This window comes from Lemur catta, chromosome 2, assembly GCF_020740605.2.
Source record: "Lemur catta isolate mLemCat1 chromosome 2, mLemCat1.pri, whole genome shotgun sequence".
In the NCBI taxonomy this organism is placed as follows: Eukaryota; Metazoa; Chordata; class Mammalia; order Primates; family Lemuridae; genus Lemur; species Lemur catta.
The window spans coordinates 129,467,367-129,492,833 of NC_059129.1; the positions used below are offsets into that span (position 1 = coordinate 129,467,367).

Consider the following 25,467-nt stretch of genomic DNA (forward strand, 5'->3'; position numbering starts at 1 on the left):
CTTCTGCTTTACATTTGGGAGGATCTGTATCCATGTAACTACAGGTTGTTATATAGTTTATTTTCAATTGTTCAGGAAAAGATTTGTCATTGTGAATCTGATGGCAAGACCTAGTGATAACATGGGGCTGTCCTTTTTGGAGGTTTTTGTTTATTTATTGCAGTAATATAAAAGTTGATGAATTTTAGATTATAAATAGCTTGGCCTTATTCATGCCTCCTCACTGTTCTGCAAGCCCAGACAATTAAAAGTTCCTTTAATAGTTGTTTTTGTTTTTTTTTTTGAGACACGATCTTGCTTTGTCACCCTGGCTAGAGTGCAATGGCATCATAATAGCTCACTGCAACCTCAAACTCCTGGGCTCAAGTGATCTTCCTGCCTCAGCCTCCCGAGTACCTGGACTACAGGTGCACGCCACCATGGCCAGCTAATTTTTTTTATTGTTTGTGGAAATGGGGTCTTGCTCTTGCTCAGGCTGGTCTCTAACTCCTGTCCTCAAGCAATAGGTGTGATTGTTTACTAGAAGCAAGACATATTTAGGTGGAATGGGAACAGATAGAAAGTGGCAAAACTATAGGGACAGGGATCAGGTAAACAAATGTATTTATCACTGAGTTTCTGTTTTAGAAAAGTTCTCCTCTGCCCCACCCCTCTTCTCCCAAGAAATGGGAGTGAGGTCTACCTAATGGTAGGTTGAGCAGGTAACTAGGAGCCAAAGTCTTAATTCAGTTCTGTGCAAGTAAATATGTAAATATTTTAAATACATCTTCAGAAGGACTAAAGTTGATGTTTGTATTGCAAATAAGAACTAGAACTGTGTTAAGAGTGAAAATGAGGCTTAGAGAACAACAGTTCATGAAATAGGATGAGGGGATGAGGTTGGGGCAGTGCCAGCCCATCTCACCCTAAATGATTATTAAACTCATCATCTTGAAATGCTTAAAGAAACAGTGAGATTTTGTATACCATTAAAAATTTATTTCAAATAAAACAATTGTATGCCTGCATGGTTGGGAAAGGACAAAGAAATTGACAGTAGTCCTCAAATAGAGCACCCTGCTCTTTCTCTCTTGTTCTTTGCCTGCTCTTTTCCCAGGCTAGAATGTAGCTGACTCGTGTAGATCCAGCCTGGGCTACCTGGCTAACCTCCATTTATGCAGCTTAGTTAAAACCATAGAATATACTTTCCTTCATTAAATTTGTAGTAGCAGATTGCAAATTTTTTAGTGATGGAATCAACCAATAACATTTCCAAAACTTATTTTACTTTTTGGTACAGGTTTTCAAATATTGGGAAAATGAGCTATTTATGGTTTATTTGCAACAGAAAATGAAAAATTACAAACTTACCACTGGATATATTTAATGACAAGTTCTGATTGCCAAGTGTTTTCATGACATTGCGCGTTATTCCAAAAAATGCATGAAACTACCAAGACTGTCAGAATTTAACTGCTCTGATTTTATTATAGATAATTACTACCTTCAGTTTTAATAAGGGAAGTGTAATTTTTCCAACCTTACAGACAACATCAGGGGAAGATGTACGAGACTTCACGAAGGTGCTGAAGAACAAATTTAGGTCAAAGAAATACTTTGCCAAACATCCTCGGCTTGGCTATCTGCCTGTCCAGACAGTTCTTGAAGGTGACAACTTAGAGACGTAAGTTTGATTTTCATATTAAATCTTCTGTGAACATTTATATTTGATGTTGTCTTTTTTTTATGGTACTGACACAAGAGAAATTGTTTAATACCAAAAAGATTTGTGTTTTGGTAAAATGTCTTATTTTAAAAGAGGTAAATTAAATTTGGAATTAGTCTTCACAACATGAATTTTTACTGTCTGCTTTTGACAATGTCACAGCCAACATTCCAGGTTTAACCTTGCACGTGTTCCTAGACTTTAAAAATATGTATTAATATGTCAACCTTAATATACACTGGTCTTTTTTATTTGGTCATCTCTTTTCCTTTTAAAAATACTTAAATTGTGGTATTATATGGCCTTTCATTCTTTTTTTTTTACCGACCACAATTGAGTTTTATTATAATATAAAAGATATCAAATTTTAAAATATATTACTGAGTTTCATTAAAGGAGAGAATAAATTGCAAACTATACCAAATATTTTTAAAGGCATTTTCCATAGAAGGAAAAGAAACACAATTTCTGTAACATTTCTTTAACCTCTAATTGATACATAATCATGATGGAGCTAATGGTTTCGACTCAGATGGCTTAGGTGATAGAAACCCTGCATCACATATCAGAGACTGTGTCTGTAGTAAATGGATTCTGTTTATCCATCAGAGCAAATGGCTATGTCCTGTAGCCTGTTTCATTGACACAGGCTCTTCACAGAAGTCAATTATTTCCTTAAAATGGATTTCTTTTTCTTTCTGATAATAGTTGTCCATGAAGGTTCCTTACTTACCAAATAAAATTTTGCCACTGGCCTTGCACTATAGACTTGTAAGGTTTGTTTTTGTAAAACACAAATGAAATTGGTCACAATTAAGAGTCCACAAATTTTACTTTTTTGCCTCTTCTTTTTTTTATTTCAAAATATACAGGGGGTACAAATGTTTTTGTTAAATGGATACCTTGTATAATGCTTAAGTTGGGGCACAAGTCTTTTATAGAGTCAAAATGTCAGGGGACCATTCTTTTATTTATTTTCCATTTTTTCCCCATTTGGAGGGGGGTTTTGCTATTTCTAATGGTATGTTTTGTACTTATTTTATACCTTTTTAATGTAAATTTATTAATAATACTTAATCTCTTGCTTCAGATACATAGCTACGCTAAAGTCTCACAAAAATCTCACATTATGTTTCTAATCTATTTTTTCTTGAAGATGAAGACAGCAAAATGAGATAGCTTTATATATTACATGAAATACGCAAAATTTCTTAATAGTATATAATTTGAGTTGACAAGCATAAGTGAAAGTTACAAAATAGTAAAATTACCATGGGATTATAAAGCAAAGGAAATAAGAATTTCTAGTCTGAGAAGAAATGCAAGGAAGTAATTTTAAGTTACTAAACAGTTATATATCAAGATAAAAATAACTATGATTTTGAGTCTTTGAATCACTTTTAGAAATATCAGCATAAATATTCCAGCTAAGGCCATTTTCTTATGGCTAAATCTTGGGGAAAATCACCAGAGTGCCTGGCCATGTAACATAACTACATTCTAGTCAGGGAAAGACATTGTCTCAAACGAGTATAGAAGAGGAATTCACAAGGGTAAAGCATGAAGTTTTCTACTTTATACAGTACAGAAAATTATAGTAAGAAGTATAAAAAATGTGTTGAATGCAATTTTGTGTTATAAAATTTTCTTTAACCTTAAAAACTTACAGTTCATTTTATTTTATAGATGAGAGATAATCAAAGAACAGTAATATTCTAGTGTATTATGACAGTGTCTCTGATGTCAAAATAGAAAAATAGACAATTTTGTCAGATTCTTTTTTTTCCATATAAAGCTCTGTTGACTTGGAACTTTGCCAAATTTTTGTGCCAGTGTGTCTCTTATTTATGGAACTGCTAAGAAGGAGAAGAAAGACCACAGCCAAAGCACAGTAGATATTGTTATCCCTCTGTAGGTAATGTCATGTGTGTACATACAGAAAGAAATATAAGACAGATGCATATGTAGATAGATCTATATATAACACATATAGAGCATAAGAAAGAATTTAAAGTTTTTGATAACTCTGCTTGACATCAAACTATGTACAGTTAAGATATATGTCTTCCTAACCAGTTTTTGGCATAGTACAATTTAGAACAAATTTCCTTAAAGCAATTTCATTAAATAGAGCTATTCACATCCATTCAGGAAGGTAGATTTTTGGTCCTCTCTTTGTTTTGTGGGTACACTCTTGTCCTTTTCTTCAAAAGGTTGTATGATAATATATTTTTCACTTGTTTTAGTGCTAAACATCTATGATAAGGACAAAATTGTACTTCTCTTTGTGTCTGATCCAATTAAACTTTGGCATGGATAATTCTGAGGCATAGAATTATTTCATGGTGCTTAAATTTACCAGATAATTTGATAGGTTTGAACTAAATCATGTGCCTTTCACTCTTTTGATAAACCATTGGCATTCTGTGTCCTAAATATCTACATCCTTTACAGGAATCATGTGGCTAGATGTAACTTTTATTCTCCTTTTAAGCATTTTTAATAATTTTCCTTTCAGTGTCAAAATAATCATTGGCATAAATCATTCAATTCTGAGTGACTCTTTTAAATTAAAAACTAACAGAAAACCATGCCAAATAATTTTGTGCTATGATTTTGGGTTATAATTCTGAAAATGCCTCACCTCATTGAACATGAATTTACTAGCATTTTCAGTGAGAGGAAAACAAGAGAAAGAAAGGAAGGCGTATAAGATTAAATCAGATGCCAGAGGATCCTTATTGAAAAAGATTTATGAGCAACTGAATACAGTGGGCAGGTTTTCTTCTTTCTTTAATCCTAGACCACACTCTCTAGATTTGGTATCGTTCATTTTTCTGCTGAGCCCTTTCTAGTATAGGGCCACTTAATCTTCTTGTGTAACAATTTATGTGAGTGGGTAGTAAAAAAGTTTGATTTTGTTTATCTTCCTATTTGTGGGAGGAGAACATTGGAGAAAAACCAGTGAAGTGGTAAATGTGTTGAAGTTATTTATGAAGCTGATTAGAATTTTCCGTTGCTTCTTTTTCTTTCTCTTTCATCCTTGTAAAATGTAATGTCTTATCCTCTGTGCAGTAATTATACATGCCTACATGAAGGGGATTTATGGGAAAAATGAGTTGTTACTGAGCGGTAAAACAAACCCATGCTAAGGGTTATTCATTTAATTTTATAACTATACAAAATTTTTCAAAAACTAAATCAAAATAAATGAGTAGAGCTTGAGTAAAGAATGGACCATTGGAAACAAACTAAAATAGTAGCAAAAGTAATTTGAGAGTTGTGAGAGATGATTATTGACTAAAAAGATAGGATGGCTTCCCTAAAGATTAAAAAAGTAAAATAGACACCTTTCCCTGTATTGGATAAAGTGGAATAAATGAGTTTAATGATTTTTTTTTAAGCCTTGCTATAGCAATAACCAACTCATAATAAGTGTAACTATGGTTGCAGTAGCACTGGACTCGGGGGCAGTGACAGCTAAGCGAAGTCCCGAAAGATTAACAGGGCTAAATGTTGAGTGTTTGGTGTGAGAGGAGGAGACATAGAGTTTCTTTCTGGGCATTTTCAAAAGCCTGGAGGCAAGGTAGTTTTGGAAACTGAGCTGGAGAGCTGGGAATAGTGGCAAGAAATGGAAGTGTAGAGAAGCTGCAACCAGAGAATGAAGGGCCTCCTAAAACATGCCAAGGTGTTTGGAGTTTACCCTGAGAGCAGTGGGGGACCACTGAGGGTCTTTGTTTAAGAGCAGCTGGGATCTCGGTTACCCTGCTCTGGGGCAAATGGATTGAGGAAGGCAAAAGACAGTCTGCTGATAATTTAAGGCACTGAAAGGGTCACTAAAATCTTCAAAGTCTGGGTTACATTTCATATGTTATTAAGTATATTTAGTAGAATCTGATTCCTTGAATATTGATGTGTGATTGACCAAAACACTCTGTTCTGCCACCACACTGGAAAGCATGGGCAAGCTGCATTATAAAGTCTGGGCTAACACACACGTTGGTCTTATTTTTAACCCCTTTTAATCATAGATTCTAACTACGTAGTTCTTTATTTTTTTCTTTTCAGAATTAAATGACAAAGCTTTACACTTCACCTTAATTTTTTCCTACAAATCAAAATACTTTGAAGTCAATGAAGCCTAGAGTTTGATTTTTTTTTTATCTTTATTTCTTTTCCTAAAAATTTCCAAATCTATTTTAAAAATTTCTTCTGAGAAACTTCAGTTCAGCTTTCTGCCCTTGCCATTATTATCTTAGTTCATGAATCACTTTTGTGCTAACTGGATTAACTTCGCAAGAACCAGTCAAGCAGTTTCACGAGCCTTTTCCAAGGTCAATTAAGATCAAAAATACACATTTTTCTTCTATTTAAAGCTCATGGCAAATGTTTTGGTACACTGAGTTTTAGAAATAATCTCTTAAGCAGTTCTGGTTTTAGAAAGCATGCAGCAAATCACGCATCTGACATTTAACATTTCTGTTTCAAGGTTAATGATATGTAGTGATGTAAAAAGAGTATTGAATAATACTATGTTGTTTTGTTATTGTTTCTATTTTACACATGTATAATTAAGTCTACTGATAATATATTCTGACAAACACAAGAGTGGATAAATGCGTAGTTTTGAAAGTAGGTCCAAAGCATCTTAGTTTTTCATCCCAATAAGATGATATTCCAGGCCGGGCACGGTGGCTCATGCCTGTCATCCTGGCACTCTGGGAGGCCGAAGCGGGATGATCGCTAGAGGTCAGGAGTTTGAGACCAGCCTGAGAAAGAGCGAGACCCCGTCTCTACTAAAAATAGAAAGAAATTAGCTGGACAACTAAAAATATATAGAAAATATTAGCCGGGCATGGTGGCGCATGCCTGTAGTCCCAGCTACTTGGGGGGCTGAGGCAGGAGGATTGCTTGAGCCCAGGAGTTTGAGGTTGCTGTGAGCTAGGCTGACGCCACAGCACTTACTGTAGCCTGGGGCAACAAAACTAGACTCTATCTCACACACACACACAAAAAAAGATGACATTCCATCTCTTTTTACTCTTGCCTATGTAGACATCAACTTGCACCTCACAGTAGGTGATAATGAGAAAAGTATCTATTATACATACGTACGTTTTTAAGTATGTATGTATAATTGAAATAAGAGAATCTAGTAGGTCTGAAATGATTTTGTTTCAATCAGCATTAGCTTTTGCAAGAGATACTACTTATTTTTTAAACAGAGAGCTAATTTTCTTTGTACTTTTAAATTTCCCCTCTTTAAGTTATCCCTCTCCCAAAAAAGTTAGGGTTTGAACTAGCTTTTAATTTGTATGAGTTGTTTTCAAAGATATTTTCATGGGGACTTGGGGATTCCTGCTCAGTGTATGAGGCTGAGTGAGGGATAGCCCCAGGGCTACAAGTGATAGTGAATGATCTGGCTCCAGACCCAAGCCCCTGATTCAAGCAGAACAAGTTTTCCTCTATCAGTTCATAGATTGAGCTTTTGGATAAAATTTTTGTTTGATGAAAGTGTATGATGATCTAGAGAAGTTGCAAATGTGACCTTTTTGGCAAGATATGTCATGGGGTAGGTATCTAGGTTGCATGTTTCCTCAGTGTGTCTGTGAAGTTGAGATACTTTGTGTATACCTGGTTTGAATTTTTATACTTCAAATTAGATGAAGAATCAGAAAAATCTAATTATATTGCATTTCTGCCATCAACATATAATGTAGTCTTTAATTTTTAACTTCACCTTTCTAACCAAGTTCTTTCTCCGGAAATAGAACAAAAAAATGATTGCACCTCCGCTTGGTATATTATCTTATACTTTTAAGAACATTATCTTAAAATTATTTTATGATTTTGAGCTACTTTTGAGCATTCTGGTTTTTTTCCCCCCTGTAAGACTGTTCAAAGATGTGTTTGCCATCCTGTGGGAAATACACTGTAATATCTGTGAAAAGGCCCCTGCAGATACTTGAATACACAGCATCTTCTCTAGAATAAACTGTGACTTCTGTTACTTTTGATTTCCCCATGGTGGCTTTCAGGGCAACTAAATATTTGAGTGGAAGACAATTGAAAATCTTCCACCCACCCCCCACTGTTTTCATCATAAATTGCTCGCAAGTGTTTGTTCTGTGACTTGTGTTTCCCTCTCCCTCTCTGCAGTCCTATCACACTCATCAGTATGTGGCCAGAGCACTATGAGTGAGTATTCACAGCCCGTGTGCAGGAGATGGATGTTCCGATCAGCTGTGTTAGCATGGGGGTGATTACGAAACTTTTGGTCTAAAATAATATTTCTGCATCCTGGGTAACAATCCTAATGGTTTCTTTGCATGGCAAATTCATTATTTAACTAAGCTAACATTTCTAATAGTAACAACCCTCAATATTTGGGTATAAAATTGTTGCTTTGTTTTTCCCTTTAAAGCCCCTCCCAGTCTCCTCAGCTGTTTCACGATGACACTCATTCAAGGATAGAACAATATGCCACACGGTAAGAAACTTCGACCGGAGCCCACTGCCACCCTGATGCCCAGAATATATATTTTTCTAATTAATCTGACACCCATAACATACCTTGATTTAAGGAATGTCATTTTGCAGGAGTCGTGATTCCGTTATATTTGGAATCTGGGCTCTTACTTTTTCATGTTGCAATTTGCACTTTACCAAACACCTGCTATATAGTCTATGAAAAGTAAAGCTCAATAGGATGTGATTATCACGCTCGTGAGAATCCAAACACTGCGCAACCAGGATTTAGATAATGTAACCCAGTTTCAGTGAATGAAAGTGGGATTGAAAATGTTCCCAGGAGATGGTACACATACGAATTATAATATGTAATTAAATTTTGCTAATGCCTTAGGATAGGGCTTTATTTTTAGAGTCCCTAAATAATATAAAATACAGACGCATCTTGATGGCATACACACGCTTTCAGAAAAGTAGTACATACTAAGCATCTGTGGTCCTACTAACTCGCTATGCCTAAAAAGGTTAGTTCCAGCATCATAAAAGTAGTAACATTTGCACTGGGTCTAGGCCAGGTAGAATTTTTGGGAAAAGGTAGGCTTAGGGTGGTGGAAAAGCATAGTCAAAAGCATTGAGCTGGGAAGAAACATCTTTTTGCTGAACTACAGGTAGGGAAAAGGAAAGAGGTGAGAGGGATTACAGGGGCCTAGGTGAAGTCTGATAATGAAGGTACCAGCTGCTCAGGAGTTGGATCATGTCCTTCAGTAAAGGGAAGTCAGAGAGAGTCTTTAAGCATGAGAGGGATGTCATTAGATTTGTGTGAAAATGTAACCCTCACTTTAAGGTACAAGACCAACCAGAGGGCTAAGGAGAGCTTAGGTCTGGGAGATCATTTAGGAGACTCAACAACGCAGCATAAGATGAAGGCCCACAGGCTTTAAGGCAGTGGTGATAGAAATGTAACTCAACATTAGATGTTTTAATTTTACAATCTTGTTAAGAGATTTGGACCTTTCTCTGTTTTGTCGGAATTTTGACAATGTAAGGACGACTGAGGACATACCTCCAGTTGACCATGTCCTATGTGGCCACATTACCTAACTTCCTTATTTTCATTTTGCAGACTGGCCCAGATGGAAAGGACTAATGGGTCTTTTCTCACTGACAGCAGCTCCACCACAGGAAGTGTGTAAGTAAATCATGAAATTAACACTGCCTGGGAAAGCTAGTTCTTTCATTATGGTTGTTGGAAATAATCCTCATTGACAGTGGCTCTGCATTTTGATCCCAATTAAAATTGATTAAGTGTGGTTCCACGTGTCCACATAGATTTTATGCTTTCGAGCCATGATAGAATAAACTGTATATATTTACTTACTTTGTTTCATATAAATTAATGAAAAATCCTACATTGGTCAACTAATCCAGTTTAGGAAAATCCGATTATTTTATTTAGAATAACAGGTGTGTATGTTCATTTCATTTTTCTCATATTTATTGTTAATGTAACAAATGTAATTCCACAAAATTACATGCCCTTTCTGCAAGATTCTCTCCCTTCTGCCAGCTAACATTTTCTCCATAATATCAGCATTTACCAACTCTGACCCACAGATACTGGGACACACACTCCCTACCACCCTTCACAGAAAAATGTTAACTCCCCTGCCAATATTTTATTTTTATTAGCAGCTAAGAAAAGGCTCATTGACTTCAGAATACCTTTTTAAAAGCTTTCTAGCCAAATATTTTATCTTTGATTTCCCCATCTGTGTATTTTCAACTTGGTTGTACAACTTTCTCGGCAAATATTTTATCTCTGATTATCCCACTCTTGTGTGTCCTCGTACTTTTGGAACTTTTCCTTCTCCTTCTTCTTTTTTTATTTTTTATTTTTGCCTTGGAATTCACATTTTAAATTCCGAATGATATCTAAAAGACTTCACAAGTGTCAAGTTTATGTGACTTACGCAGGTCCATTGTGGTTTGGGTCTGGTGGGAAGCCGTACGGTAGACAGAAAAGTTGGAGGGCGTGGTAGGTAGATGTTTTTCACTAAAAAAGACTGTTAGGAAAACCAAGTTGAAATACCTTAAGCACTCTAATATAGAATATTTTCTTTTTTTTTTTTTTTTTTTTTTTTTTTTTTTTTTTTTGAGACAGAGTCTCACTTTGTTGCCCGGGCTAGAGTGAGTGCCGTGGCATCAGCCTAGCTCACAGCAACCTCAGACTCCTGGGCTTAAGCGATCCTACTGCCTCAGCCTCCCGAGTAGCTGGGACTACAGGCATGAGCCACCATGCCCGGCTAATTTTTTTTGTATATATATTTTTAGTTGGCCAGATAATTTCTTTCTATTTTTAGTAGAGACGGGGTCTCACTCTTGCTCAGGCTGGTCTCGAACTCCTGACCTCGAGCGATCCACCCGCCTCGGCCTCCCAGAGCTAGGATTACAGGCGTGAGCCACCGCGCCCGGCCAGAATATTTTCTTTTAGTATTTTTTAAAAGTTGTTTTATTTATCATTAAAAGTTCTCAGGAGGTTTTTCAATTTCAAATTTCAAAGATTAGCATCTTAATACTTGACAATACAGTTGGGGTTTGTACATTATCATTTACATACTAGGAGTGTGGAACAGTTCTCAAATCAAGATAGTAGTGTGTTCATAATGTTTCTTTCATATTTAACCTACTAGTATGCATTTCATGTACAGTAGTTAAATATCTTGCATCTCTTCTAAATCAACATAATTTCCACCAAGGTTGACAATAGCCAAAGAATAAAAGAAAATTAAAAATAATAACTCAGACCAAAATCTTACTTCTTTAAAATGTATTTGTTATGCCCTATGAACAGAGTAAAGGTAATGCTCAAATTTAGTATAGCTTATCTTCAAATCAGAATAAACACTGTTTATTTTTGAATTTCACACTAATGTTTCGATAAGAGAAAATAATCAGATGATTAACAGCTGAATACATTTTAATATACTATTATTAGATATATTAAGTCATTCACCCATCCAACGAATATTTATTTTATATCTGCCTGTAGTGGTGTGGAGCCAGTTGTGAGAGCTGATTGTTAAATTTTCAGAAAGTTTTTAAGTTATTAAACAGAGCCTTTATTAAAAATAATTTTCAACATACAGTTATAATTAAATAAATTAAATTAAAATAAAAACAAAGGTAATACTCAAAACTCATCATACCATAAGTATTTTACTTCATTTTACTATTATCTGTGTCCTTGGGGACATAGACAGATATAATATATATTATATTATATTATATTATATTATATAGAGAGACATTTATTGTATCTGTCAAGTGGTGTACAGCTCTGTATCTTTTCCCAACTCCACATTCAGTGAAGTCATTAGCTTGAAACTGACCATGATGAAAGAATGTAAAGCACAGAAATTGCAAATGCTACAAATCAAGGTAGTTTTCTTTATCTTTTGGAGAACCTGTTAAGCCTTTAAGAGCACACCACTGCCATACACCAAATATGGCAATAGGTCTACGGTGAAGAAGATACTTTGTTCATGAATCTTACAAGCTAGAAGGGACAGAGACAAATGGACCTACAGGGGGAACACGGTGAGGGGATTTGTGGCAGACATAACAGCCACCCCCCCCCCAAGATGTCCACATCTTAACCCCTGAAACCTACAAATATGTTACTTTGCATGGCAAAAGGGACTTTGCTGATGTGATTATGATAAGGATCTTGAAGTGGGGAGAGATTATCCTGGATTATCTAGGTGGCCCCAACATACTACTCACAAAGGTCCTTGTAAGAGAGGAGAAGGAGATGTAACGATGGACGCAGAGGTCAGAGAGAGAGATTTGCAGATGCTGCCGCACTGGCTTTGACAATGGAGGAATGCAGGTTTCCTTATCGTGCCAGAAAAGACAAGGTAGCAAATTCTCTTTTATATGTAAAATGAAATTAAATTAATAGCATACAGATGTGTAGACCACTAAAGACAAATTATTTTCCAGTTACTGGTGCATTAACATTTTCTTAATGAATATGTGAATAAATCGCAGTTTGCTAACAGTAGAAGTCCTTTGCTCTCTCACATTCTGAATTACTGAGTAGACCGGGCTTCTTTCCCTGTGGACATGTGGTGATTCTGCCATTCTAGTGAGAATGTTAACAGGCAGTCTGACTCATTGAAGCCTTACTCTGGACCTTAAATTCAGTGGTTTGACTTAAGTGTGTAATATTCATTTATTTAAACATTTCTGTTTCAATCAGTATTATTGACTGGACAAGGTAAGTATTACTATGATAAATACTTCAGTATCACGATAGGCTCTCTACAGTTTTTCACTGCTGTCCATTTCTGACTTGGCAATCACCTTATAAACATGCCAATCTGTTTTCGCTCCTTTTTCTTTTTAGCCAAGTGAACCAACTATTTTTTAACTTACTGGAGGAGGTATCTATTGTTCAGCTGGTTTGGGGTACATGTCATTCGTCTAGCCAAGGGTAATTTCCCCTTTCCATTAAGGTTACCTCCCTTTAATATACTTAGAAAGAAGGAGTGTGATTGCATATGGCTCATTCCCAAGCTCTCTCTATGACCACGGAGGTGGTTCCCGCCTTTGCTGTGGGTCCCTGCCCCCTTTGCCACTGTGCCACTGGTGGCAGCCTGCACCTGGGGGCTCCTTCCCCCTCATGAATGCTGTTGCCTCTAAAAGCACCTTCCTTAAGTGGTGGAGAAAGTGTGGGGCTGGTCTCATGCCCTCTGCCCGCGACAGCTTGTCCCTCCCTTACCCCCAGATATGGTTACAGTTACATATATATATACAGTTAGATTTATATACAGTTAGATATATACAGTTAGATATATAGATATTTGACTCACTTAAAATGTGTAGAAAGTCAAAGAGAGAGAATATTTCAAACTATTTGCAAAAAAGTATATTTTTTATTACATAAGGCAGATTTTGTTCCAAACTAATGGTCAATGGGATAATAGATAATTTTTTTAAATTTTAATAATTATGTATTTAGTTTAATGTATATTCAAAAAGTGTACAAGAAGCAAGTCAAATCAATGGTTTTGTGGATTTTTTTTACCTTCTTATATAATTTTTTTTTTTAATTTCAAAATATTCAGGGGGTACAAATGTTTTTTGGTTACAAGGATCGCTTTTGTAATGCTTGAGTCATGGCTATAAGTGTGCCCATCACCCAGATAGTGTTCATTGTACCCATTAGGTAGATTTTTGCCCCTCCCCTTCCCCTCCTCCCCCTGCTTGATTTCCATTGAGTTTTACTTCCCTCTGTGCAAATGTGTGCTCATCAGTTAGTTCCAATTTAATAGGGAGTGCACGTGGTGTTTGTTATTCCATTCTTTAGATACTTCAGTTAGAATGATGGTCTCCAATTCCACCCAAATTGTTGTAAAAGGCATTAATTTATCCTTTTTTATGGCTGAGTAGGTACTCTGTGGTATACATATACCACATTTTGTTAATCCACTCATGAATTGATGGGCACTTGGGTTGATTCCTCATTTTTGCAATTGTGAATTATGCTGCTATAAACATTCAAGTGCAGGTGTCTTTTTGATGAAGTAACTTCTTTTCCTTTGGGTAGATACCCAGTAGTGGGATTGCTGGATCAAATGGTAGGTCTACTTTTAGTTCTTTGAGGAATCGCCATACTGTTTTCCATAGAGGTGGTACTAATTTGCAGTCCCACCAACAGTGTATAAGCATTCCTTTCTCTCTATATCCACACAAGCATCTGTTGTTTTTGGACTTTTTAATAAAAACCATTCTAACGGGTAAAGTGATATCTCATTGTAGTTTTAATTTGCATTTCCCTGATGATTAGTGATATTGAGCATTTTTTCATGTTTATTGGCAATTTGTCTATCTTCTTTAGAAAATCTGTCTAGGTCTTTTGCCCACTCTTGATAGGGTTGTTTGACTTTTTCTTACTGATTTGCTTGAGTTCTTTGTCGATTCTGATTATTACCCCCTTATTGGATGTATAGCTTGTGAGTATTTTCTCCCATTCTGTAGGTTATCTATTTGCTCTGTTGATTATTTCCTTAGCTGTGCAGACACTTTTTAATTTAATTAATGAGACAGATAAAATTGGGGTATCTCAATTTAAAGTCAATTAAGAACATTTCATAATTAATGGTATGTGGATGTGGCAGCATTTAGGAAAGTGGCAGGAAGATTATTGAAGTTTGTGAAATACACAAATATCCTAAAGCATCCAGGACATTGAACTCATCACAGTGGAGTCTGCCCTTTGGGGTGAATATGTTTATCCCTGAGTTCCTGACTGTTTGAAAAAGTTTCTTCTTTCTACTCTGAGAATCTCTATCACTTAGGGGGGAAAAAACATTTTTTACCTATAGTTCTCACCCAGAATTCATACCTTCCTTCCACAAGTACTAGGCTGGGTTATTTAATGCCCTGGACCTACGGCAGGACAGTTGGTGATGGCCTTTGGCACTTGGGTCCTGCAGAGAAGCCCAGGTGTTTGTGAGACTGCCAAGTCTGAGTGCCTTCAAAGTCCACATATGAGAGCACACATCTACTTCCTAATCCTTGGGTTTGCCAGACAAATTACTGTGGGAAATTGCACTCCTCCCTCTTCTCTGCCCCAAGGATAGACATCTGTTTCTTACAAGACCTTATGGTACAGTAGTAGTAGCAGCAGGAAGTGTGCAACATAATCTGATGCATGGCCTTTTCCTAGAAGTTTCCTGAAGCTCCAGCATTGGTAGGATCATGATACAATCCCAGGAGACAGTAGATGACAGTTTTCCAGACCACCTAACAGTATTCTCAGCTTCTGAATGAGGGGTCGGTGGCTTCTCAAGACAGCCTTCTGCTTCATTCTCAGGTCTGTATCTGGAGGTAGCCAATGTCAAGGTATTAGAATTTTTTTGTTGTTGGGAAAGATTAAAAACCAATTTAAAGCACCTTAAGCAAAAAATGGTATGTTAGCCAATTTCCACAATACTTTTGGAAATTTTTTTCTTTCTTAAATTCTCTTGTTTATCCCTAGGCACCTTTTGAAGTTTTGTTTTTCTTGAATAATAATAGTGATGATCAAGAAACGGCCATCACCTCCTTGCTATAGAGCATACTAAGAGCCAGGCACTGTTCTGAGCACTTTGCACATCTTTGTTTATTTAATCTTCATAGAAACCCTTTTAGAGGATGCTCTTGTTCACTTTGTTAGTACCTTTTTACAGATGAGCAAATGGAGGCCCTGGGAGGTTAGGAGCCTGCCCAGGGTCTCACAGTCAGTAAGTGGTGGAGCTGGGGTTCAGACCCAAGCGTGCTGGCACCAGGCACGGGTGCCCCTTCCATACTGCTGTGCTGCTTTTGCCACTTGGGAAGGACAGAGGGATCCCCAGGTGGTGGGGAGGAGAAGGGGGAGAGAGGATGTGCAGGTCCATCCAGTCCTCCTGGAGGCCATCACTGTCCTTGTCCCAGTCCTGCCAGTTCTCCACCCAGGCCACAGCTTCACATTCAAGACCTAACTAGGTTTTCAGTTCAGAAGGCCTTACAATTCAACAATCTGCTGGATCAAAATCAAACTCTTAAGTTTGGTTTTGGGTGATCTCGGTCACACAATATTCAGCAGTAAAAGAAAGCCCTATGCTCTGAGGTAAGAACGTTGAGATTTGAATTGTAATTCTCTCTCTTTAAGTTATCTAAGGCCCTTTTACTCATTTGAGTCTTCAGAAGCAGGCGTTCTGCCTGCAGTTCGTGCCTTTCTCTTTTTCTTCAAACTGATCTGTGAAAGAAATTCCCTGATCCCCATAGCTTTCATCTTTCATGAAGCAAGTTTATTATTTGTTGCACCTTCATGTATCATGGGCTAGAATATGAACCGATCTTATGGCTTCTTATCATGTGTAGACCCAACTTCCAATTACTCCCTACTTCTCTGTAAAATTGACTCTGGAAAATTTAAAAGGAAATTAATTGTAAGGATACAAAGTATCTTTGAAGGAAGAATTGAGCAACCATGTTTCAGAAAGGGACAGGACCCATGATGGTTCTGGTGGATCTCAGGAGGAACTCAAGGGCAACAGTTCCTTCAGCCGCTACCATCAGGTGGTCTCACTCCATCTGTAGTCTGCCCCGGGTGACAGTATTTTATGTGAAAGGATTGAATGGGGAGGCTGGCTATGGTTTGCACTGGCATTGCAATGTGCAAATCTGAAGCCTGGAACAGAATAATCCTTAAAAGGAAAGAAATTCTTGTTATTTTTATTTATGTCCTATCTACTTTCAAAAGTTCATTGAATGAATCACAGTTCTTTTGTCATCTGACATGTACTAATTTTGTAATCCAGATAGTATTTACTATGTGTCAGTTAATTATAGTACAACTATATTCCATCTAATGGTTTTGTTCATACAGACCTATATTTTTGCAACATTTTCTATTTTAGCACAGGACACACGATTGATGTTTAATGACCCTAATCTGGTAACTCATGCTCTCTCTGCATTTAAAGAGTGTGCTCTTGGTTTTTATTACATATAATTAAGAACTAGAATGTATCTATTTTTATATTTAACTTTTAGACCTAATGATGTGTGAAAAACACTTATGACTAAAATTGTACATTATATGTAAATGATTTTCAAATTTTTATTTTTGTGAAAATTGCCTTAATTATTTTCCAGATACCTTAATGAAAGAATATAATGATAGTAGTGATGATAATTATAATAATTTGTTAAACCCCATCAATTTATCCAGAGAAATGAATCTGTGTAAATTTTGACAACAAAATGCATCTCAAATATAATTTCAGCTCTTTAGAACAAAAAATTTAGTTGGTTTATTGAGCACTACATTTAATCCTTGACTCAGGCACTGGCATTTCATGTTCTAAGGGCATAAATAGTATAATGATGCCTTGTGATATTGTACAAGTTTCATAAGAGACCTAAGTTTTCTTTGAATTCTTGTTGTCCTTATATTACTTTACTTTCAGTCTTTATTATTTTCGTTTATGTGTGTTATTCATAGATATAATTAGTTTTTTAACCAGTATGAGAATCAGTTTACCTCTTATTTATTGTAACACCTGAGATTACCATCTATTTTTATTCTATTTTGCACTATTCTTGCTCATTCTTTCTTTCTTTTGGCACATGGATAAAGTGCTCTGCCTGTATAAATGAATGACTGGTCTGGTCATATGAATAGCTAGGTTAGGACTCTAGATATTATTCCATTGTGTTTGGACATTTAATATTATGGAAAGTAGGAGCCTAAACCTTCTTCTTCTTCTAAAAATGATTTACTGTTTTATTTTGATTTCTGGCCAATTGCTTGTGATTCTTTAATGTTAAAGTATAGACATTTCCCTGGGATGTGTATGAATGTTCTTTTGTTATTATTTTTCAGATTCTCTGTCTTTTTAGTTTCTATAAACAGATCTTTTTCATCCTGAGAAATATTTACAAAATGTTCTACTGTACTCTTATGTTGCTATTGTCTATTTATCCTGACCATATGTTAGCTCTGTAGTTTTTATCCTCTTTTATTGCCTCTCTCCCCACATGAACTGGGTGAGGTGCCTCCAAGCATCACTGACTTAGTGTCTCATGATCCTTCACTAATTGGTGTTCCAGGGGTGTTGCACCATTAGTCTCACAGCCTGCTTCTGCCCCTGAATAATATAGCTAGGTTAGGGCGTTGGGCATTTAAGAAAATGCACAACACACACATACCTCACATCCCCTGTCACATTTCTATTTGATTTAGCTACATGGGCAACTGAGGAGCTTTTGGGTCTGCTTTCAAATGCTCCTCTCTGCAGTGCTGCAATACCCACCCTGTCCTCTTCTTCCCACTCTTCTAAACCTAGAAACAGCATGGGATTCTGCTAGAGGTTCCCTCATTTATTTCCCAGTGATACTGCATTGTCTCAGGAAAGGAAACAAAGGATGATGCCATTCATTATTTCAGTCTTTATCCTAGTCATGTTTCTCATTTCCAGTTTCTAACCACGTTGTAAGAGTCCCACCGCAAACCCCTTTTAGAATTTATTTTATTTTAAAAGCAGGAAGGTGAGGTTAGGTACTTATGTTTATATTGTGATCTTAACCAAAGTGAATGACCTCAATTTGAATATATATATATATATGTATAAACATACACACATAGACATTTCTATATCTAGAGAGAAGGAAACAAAGAGAGGGAGGCAGCTTAGTTTTATTGGTAAAGGAAGCAAAATAAATCAACAAGTGCCTCCTCTGACCCTCTGCTCTGGCTGATTGGCAAGCAGAACACTGTAACACTCATGTTTCTCATTTTGCTTCATCATCATCTCCCTCTCTCTCTCTCTCTCTCTCTCTCTCTCTCTCTCTCTCTCTGATCTCAATGTTTAGGACAAACCTTTACTAAGAATTCACTCACTTTCAGATACAGTTTCAAGTCCCCTCTTTGTCAGAGTAAACTGCAATAACACCAAGATGGGTTTTCAGAATCTATCTGATGGGAAGTCAGACCCGAGAACCAGAGCGCATGCCTAGGATCACGTGTTACTAATGAGCTCAAGGGCGCAAGTAACCTGGGGGCCCCAGGAAAGTCGAGAGGGGTCCAGTACTTGCCAGCACCACATGCCAGGTCCTTTCTGGCTGTGTTAGCACGCGCTATGACCCTAGAGTGACAGAAGAGGTCGCTAGGGGATATTTATAGCCATGTCGCTTATACAGGTGGGGACTGCTTCAGTCATGAGTTAGCTCCATTTTATACTCTGATAGTTACATAACTTACATGAGGTTTTTCTTATGTCCCATCTTATAGATTCATAGATTCCAGGACTTGTTTACCAAAATCCATAGAAACAGACCATCATGGACTCTCCTGCTAGCATTAGCCAGGAGATCTGGCATTTGTACATTTACGAGGGTATCTGAAGGGATCTCTCTCCTAAAGGAAGAAAAGCATTCTGGGCCTGCTGGAAAGCAATTCTTTGCCACAAATGTATCAACTTTGTCTACTTTATTACACTTGCACGTATGTCAATCATTAATTCAACCACATTATTGCTATGACTAGTTCATTAAACAAGTAGTTAGATAAGTGGAAGAACCCAAGTGAATAAATGTAGTTTCTTGTTCGAATGCAGAATGATCGACCCTAAAAACAACCTGCTGATAAGATCAAGTAAAATATCTGTAGATATTTTATAAACTCTACAATTATAATTTGTACTGATTTATTTAAATAAAAGCAGATAAGGATTATAAACCCCATACTATCGATTACAAAGCATTTTGAAATTGCTTTCAACCAGATGCTAAAGACAGTGAAGTCAGCTTATTCTTACCCAATGGTCTTTTAATCTACTCTCTGTACATTTGCTGATGGATTTTTGCCTATAATATCTTTCATATTAACTGTTCAAGTGTTGTGCCTTATTTTCATTTCCTCTGCTGAGTAAAATATCTCTTCTGAGGTTTGTGAGATAGAGCTGTGAGACTAAGTAAGGCAAAGCCTGAAATGTTGGCTCGCATACAATGTACATGTAGTGTTAGATGAATTTCTTCCTATGGTTTTAAAAGGGAAGTCATGGAGACACTGAGCTCTAAGGCAAACTTGGCCCAGCCAGCAGCGTGGTCATCGTGTTTCTACTTCCTTTATGTCCAGAAACATCACTTTGCAGATGTGAGCCTCTGGGTCTGTTTTCTTTGTCTCACTAGGGAAGACGAGCACGCCCTCATCCAGCAGTACTGCCAGACGCTCGGAGGGGAGTCCCCGGTGAGCCAGCCGCAGAGCCCAGCTCAGATCCTGAAGTCGGTGGAAAGGGAGGAACGTGGAGAACTGGAGCGGATCATTGCTGACCTGGAGGAGGAACAAAGGTGTGCTAGGCCTGGGAGAAGAAAACCTGTCATCTTTTCTTTCATATGAATTTCACCATGGTCCCTCCCTATTTTCACGACTACTGTCCAAGAAATCACAGTGGAGTGGAAGTTTTAGAGGACATTAACAAACTGGGATACTGGCTGCAGATACAGCAGCATTTGGGGGTTTGTGATGATATCTACTTGCTTAAAGCTACAGTTTTATTCATGCATGCCCATCTTACTGGTAATACACATGTAAGAGAACATAGCAGGAGCTAAATTTGAAGCTCACTGACAATTCCGGGGAGAAGACAGCATACATGCTAGTAATTCCGTTTTCCTTTTCTGCATTAGAAATCTGCAGGTGGAATATGAGCAGCTGAAGGAGCAGCACCTGAGAAGGGGGCTTCCTGTCGGTTCACCTCCAGACTCGATTGTATCTCCTCACCACACGTCCGAGGACTCAGAACTTATAGCAGAAGCAAAACTCCTCCGGCAGCACAAAGGTCGGCTGGAGGCGAGGATGCAGATTTTAGAAGATCACAACAAACAGCTGGAGTCTCAGCTCCACCGCCTTCGACAGCTGCTGGAGCAGGTAGGGTGTGCAGAATTCAGTGTTGCTCTTCCCCACGCCACCTGTCCACTGCCCTGGGGCTTGGTCCAGGTGTCAGTAGAGATAAAGAGGTCCACTTTCAATTTCTCACTGCCATAGTTAATTTAGACTGGCTTAGAAATTTCCTTTTCACATGTAAGCATTAAATCCTCACTGGCACAAAAAATGTGTTCGCCCAGCTTATGGTGGAATTTCCGATGCTGCTTTAACACCGAAATCTATCTCAGCTCTGAATAGGTTGAGGGAAAAGACATATATCTGCCTAAAATACACATGGGAAGCATTTTTGGAGATTAAGGGACAGCAAGTGACCTGAAATCTGCATCCTAAAGCTTTCTTCCAGTGAGCCAAGAACACTGACTCCGGGAATAATTATTTTCTACTTTCAAGATATTGAGTTAACAGATGGTTATTAATTTGCTACTGTTATTCCCTAACACTGTACCATGTTTTATGGCAGTTGCTTGCAAACTTTCTTGACAATAAAAAATACAATTTACATTATGATGAATACATACATATACGATGAATACAGAATAATACTTGCTTAATAGAGAACTGTCAACTCTTATTTTCTATTCTTTTTCCCTTCTTCCTCCCTCCTTTACTTTCTTCCTCCCTTTTATTTTTCTTCTCTCTGTTTGTCTTTCTTAATGCTTGTCAGGATCTACTAAATCGATTCTATAACTCATCAATGGGTAATAGCTTGCAATTTTGGAAAAAACCATTCTTTGGGATATAACAGAAGCATCAAGACAGTTTCTGTCTTTCTGGTGCCTGTAGTCTTGTTAGGGACTGTAACAAGATAGTATCGTATATAGCAAGTATATATAACAAAATACTATCAGATAAAAAAGCCAAAACACAGTGTAGGGAATTAAGTAATTGATCACACGTAGCAGTTAGGAATAGGAGTCGTGTCACAGAACTAGTGATGTAGAAGCCTTTGCGGCAGGTTCACAGAGTGTAGAATCCCAGCACAGGGGCCAGGAACCCCTCTCTCTTGAAAAATCCCTGACATCAACTCTTGTGTCATCTTTTGCCTTTTTCTCTAGCCTGTGCAATGTGGGGCCTCTAGACAGTGTGATAAGAATGCCTTTCTCCAGAAATGATTTATTGGCTTAAACCAGAAACAACTTTCTCTCCAATGATTTTCTCAAATTTTGGAAAACCATCACTTCTCAGTTGCTATCAGTCTTTTTAACTTATCAGAGTAATTGAAAACAGTGTAATTTCTGTGTCACCTACGCAGTGGGCCATAGGTTGGACCATGTATTTTGACCATATGGTTTGACCATATATTTTTCTTTATGTCTCTCACTGTTTCAGAATTTGTGTGAGACTGTTTTGTGGAAGGCTTACTTTGGGGCCTCCGTGTTCTGTATCGTTAGAAAATAAGATTTCCCTTAGTGACCCAAGTGCTGGCTTTCTGGAGGCCCTCCAGAATGTTTGAATCTGCTTAGCTCAATGCCAGTCACATACACTGGAAAATTACATTGTTCCTACTGTGAATTTAAAGTGTCCAAATGGTGCCTGTGTAAGGGACAGATTTTCTCTTGCAGTCTCTTATTTAGGTTATGAAGCATTAGTGTTAACAACTTAGTGCATATATGGAATCACTGCAAGAGGAAGCTGTGCTTGAAACCTTTATTTGCCATGGCTTGTTGATGCTCTTAAGAGAACGAAAGGCTCTTCTGCTCACTCCTACCTTCCCCTGTTCCCTCCATCCCATTAGACAGCACTGCCTAATGGCTCATGTGCCTTCAGAACTGCACAGTAATGCTCTTAGAGATAGCAGGTATCTAAATGGCTCTGTATTTCCCAGATTGTAGGGCTCGTATCTCTTCTTAATGATTTAGCATGATGAGTGCCAGAAGTAGATGGAAAATTTAACTCTGATAGTGAAAACTGGCAAAACTACCAGCTTCAACCAATATAGACTTAATGGAAAAATCTGCATGAAAAAAATTGTAACTTATGTATTCCCTATACAGTGGATCACACTTTCTAATTTGATTATATACTTGTCAGCATATCAAAGATCTGTGTGAGAGTGCACTTACAAAGTATTTACTAAGTGACAGACTGTTCTAATCATTTTAGAAATAGTAATTCATCACTCCCCTCACAAAACCCTATGACACAGGCACTACTATTACCATCCGCATTTTACAAATAAAGAGTCTTTGCCCAGAATTACACAGCTTCTGAGTGACAGAGTTGGAAATGGAATCCAAGCAATCTGAATCCAAAATTGTGCTCTTAACTGCTTTCCAATATTGCCTTTAAACATGAGTTGATTTTGAAATTGGATAAATTTTCTGTATTAGAAGATCAGTGCCAATTTTTTAAAGATGAATGAAAGCTGTTTCCAAATTCACTTGGTTGACATAAAAATAATAGAAAAATAGAGGGGTGAAAATGACACCGATAAATCAATCTTGCAGCATAACCAAGTGAGTTCTTCAAGGTGCCCAAGCAGAAAAGGGAGGATCACTTGGTGCTCAGGTGCAGTACCAGGGCCCTTTGCAACCACATTGAGACTAAAACGTATTTGAAAATGTCTGAAGGCAAAGAACTCTGTAAGATTTAATTATCCAGGGTGAGGGAGGGGAAAATGGAAAGGAAACCTTTTACTTTTACTTTATGGTTATTTGAATCCTTTCTCTGCTTTTACCTCTAAATGTGATTCCAGCCTGAATCCGATTCCCGAATCAATGGCGTCTCCCCCTGGGCCCTGCCACAGCATTCTGCTCTGAGCTACCCGCTGGATCCGGATCCCAGCCTGCAGTTCCACCAGGCAGGTCTGTGTCCCCAAGACAGGCCACTCCACCCAGTCAGCTTTGTGCTTGGCCATTTGTTTCGTTTTCCTGCTAAGTAGCATTCCTACACACTGGCGCCTTAGGGCATAAAGAGTTTTGTATTATCTTTGGTCTCAAATAAGTGCAAATCCATTTAAGTAATATCAAAAACGCAAACATTTTTAGAATAGTAAGCTATAATATGCTTGTTTATATAATGTGTAGTAGTGGATTAAATTTTGGTGAAAGATGAAAAAATCTCTTTCCTTTTGGGATAAGTGGGAAACTAATTGTTTATTTGCTTTGAGAATGGTTATTCTTTTTTATTTTTTTAGTACATTTTCTGTCTCTAAAATTTCACATTTGTGCATATTCAGAACATAGTACTAAAGAATATTATACCACGCATTATGGTTTTCCTTGCCCAGGTCTGGGAATTCATTTGTCTACTTTTCTCCATCCTAGTCCATGTAGACATTGCCCCACCCGTTCCATCTGAGGCAGGGGCCCCACCTAGCCTGTCACCACTCACAGTGGGGACCTGTCACTGATGCTAGGCAGGTTTCAGTAAACTAGATATTTACTAGGAATGATATTTTATTATCAGTGAATTCAAGTTCTAAAATTCTACTGAGGACCACATACTTTAACTAAATGAATTTATTTGTGGGATCTTTAGGTACATTAATCAGAAGAAAAAATTAAATATTAACATTGTTTTAAAATTTTTTTAAATACGAGAGTTATTTGACAATTGATTATAGAATAAAAGAATCCAAGTAAAAACTATCCTATCAGATACCTTTCCTTTTGTGGCAGGGTAAGCTAGCCTATGCTGAAGCCTCCAAAAAGAAAGAAGGAAGAAAAAAGCAAATTAGTGGAATATTTTTCTTGTATGAAAAAATACTCTCAATGCAAAATAATAGATTTCTTGCTAATTAAAATGATATGACTAGATGGCTTATTTTTCAGTGTTGTATTTTCCCCTGGTGCATGGGGTTCTTTCTACACAAACATCTAGCACATTTTAATTATCTAAAATTATATTACCAACAAATTAATACAAAATTGGTTTTGGTATTTTTCCCTAAAATTGTCCTTTTCAATGGGAACTCTTTTCCCATTGCTATTTGGTGGCTGCTAGTAGTGTTTTCTCCTGATTTGGGGTTTTGATGGAAGGCTAGACATTAATTTTAGAAAGTTTGCCGTTCTTTTCATGTGCTGTCACAGCGGGAGAGGACCTGCTGGCCCCGCCGCACGACACCAGCACGGACCTCACGGAGGTCATGGAGCAGATCAACAGCACGTTTCCATCCTGCAGCCGTGAGTATGAGATCCTAACGCCACCACTGCGCCCTTTCCTCCCCTTTCCCTTTTTCTGCATGCGGCCCTTTATCTTATTTGCTAAGATAACAAAATCCGGCATTAGAAGCAGGATTGAATATTATTTGAGAATAAGGCAAACGTTACATATGTTGAGAAAGCAAATGAGGCTCAGCCTAGATACCATCACATTGCCGGGGTGCAGTGACAATGAGATCCTGCTCTGGGAGATTTTTCAATATGCCTTATGAGTGATAAAATGAAGATAAATAAAAATAAGTCTGATTTTAAGAAGAAATTATCTTCTTCAATGCAAGCTATCATAAGAAATGTGTCTCACTTCAAAGAAGAGCTTTGAGCAGCGTGCCAAGCAAGCATGGAAATAGCCTTTCTAATGTAATTCCCTCTCTTTTCTTTAGACATTATTCTCTGACGGCATCAGATTCTAGTGCAGAAAGAGATTATTTTCAGATTTTCCTTTTTTTTTTCCTGCTGGTTTCTTTTCTCATACAATAAAATACTCATTGTATAAAGGCCAAACAATTTAAAGCATCACAGATTATGATCCTATAAATTTTCCATATGAGCAAGAAAATAACCAAATAAAAATAGTCCAAATCCCAAAGGAAATTATATAATCATTCTTATTTATTCATTTTTCCAAATGGTTTTTTTTCAGCATCTTACCA

General features: G+C 37.3%; 1 protein-coding gene across 4 annotated transcripts in view; it reads left to right on the top strand.

The window, feature by feature from the left end:
* The window catches only part of UTRN (utrophin), a 472,601-nt gene that overhangs the window by 437,393 nt on the left and 9,741 nt on the right, over positions 1–25,467 (top strand). For 3 of the 4 annotated variants that reach the window (XM_045544518.1, XM_045544519.1, XM_045544517.1), the window contains 8 exons: positions 1,527–1,663; positions 7,865–7,903; positions 8,130–8,195; positions 9,300–9,365; positions 19,898–20,056; positions 20,396–20,636; positions 23,350–23,458; positions 24,686–24,778. In XM_045544518.1, the coding sequence (XP_045400474.1) occupies positions 1,527–1,663; positions 7,865–7,903; positions 8,130–8,195; positions 9,300–9,365; positions 19,898–20,056; positions 20,396–20,636; positions 23,350–23,458; positions 24,686–24,778 (910 nt within the window). The remainder of the gene's footprint in view (positions 1–1,526; positions 1,664–7,864; positions 7,904–8,129; positions 8,196–9,299; positions 9,366–19,897; positions 20,057–20,395; positions 20,637–23,349; positions 23,459–24,685; positions 24,779–25,467) is intronic. The other variant, XM_045544520.1, reaches the window with a different exon arrangement.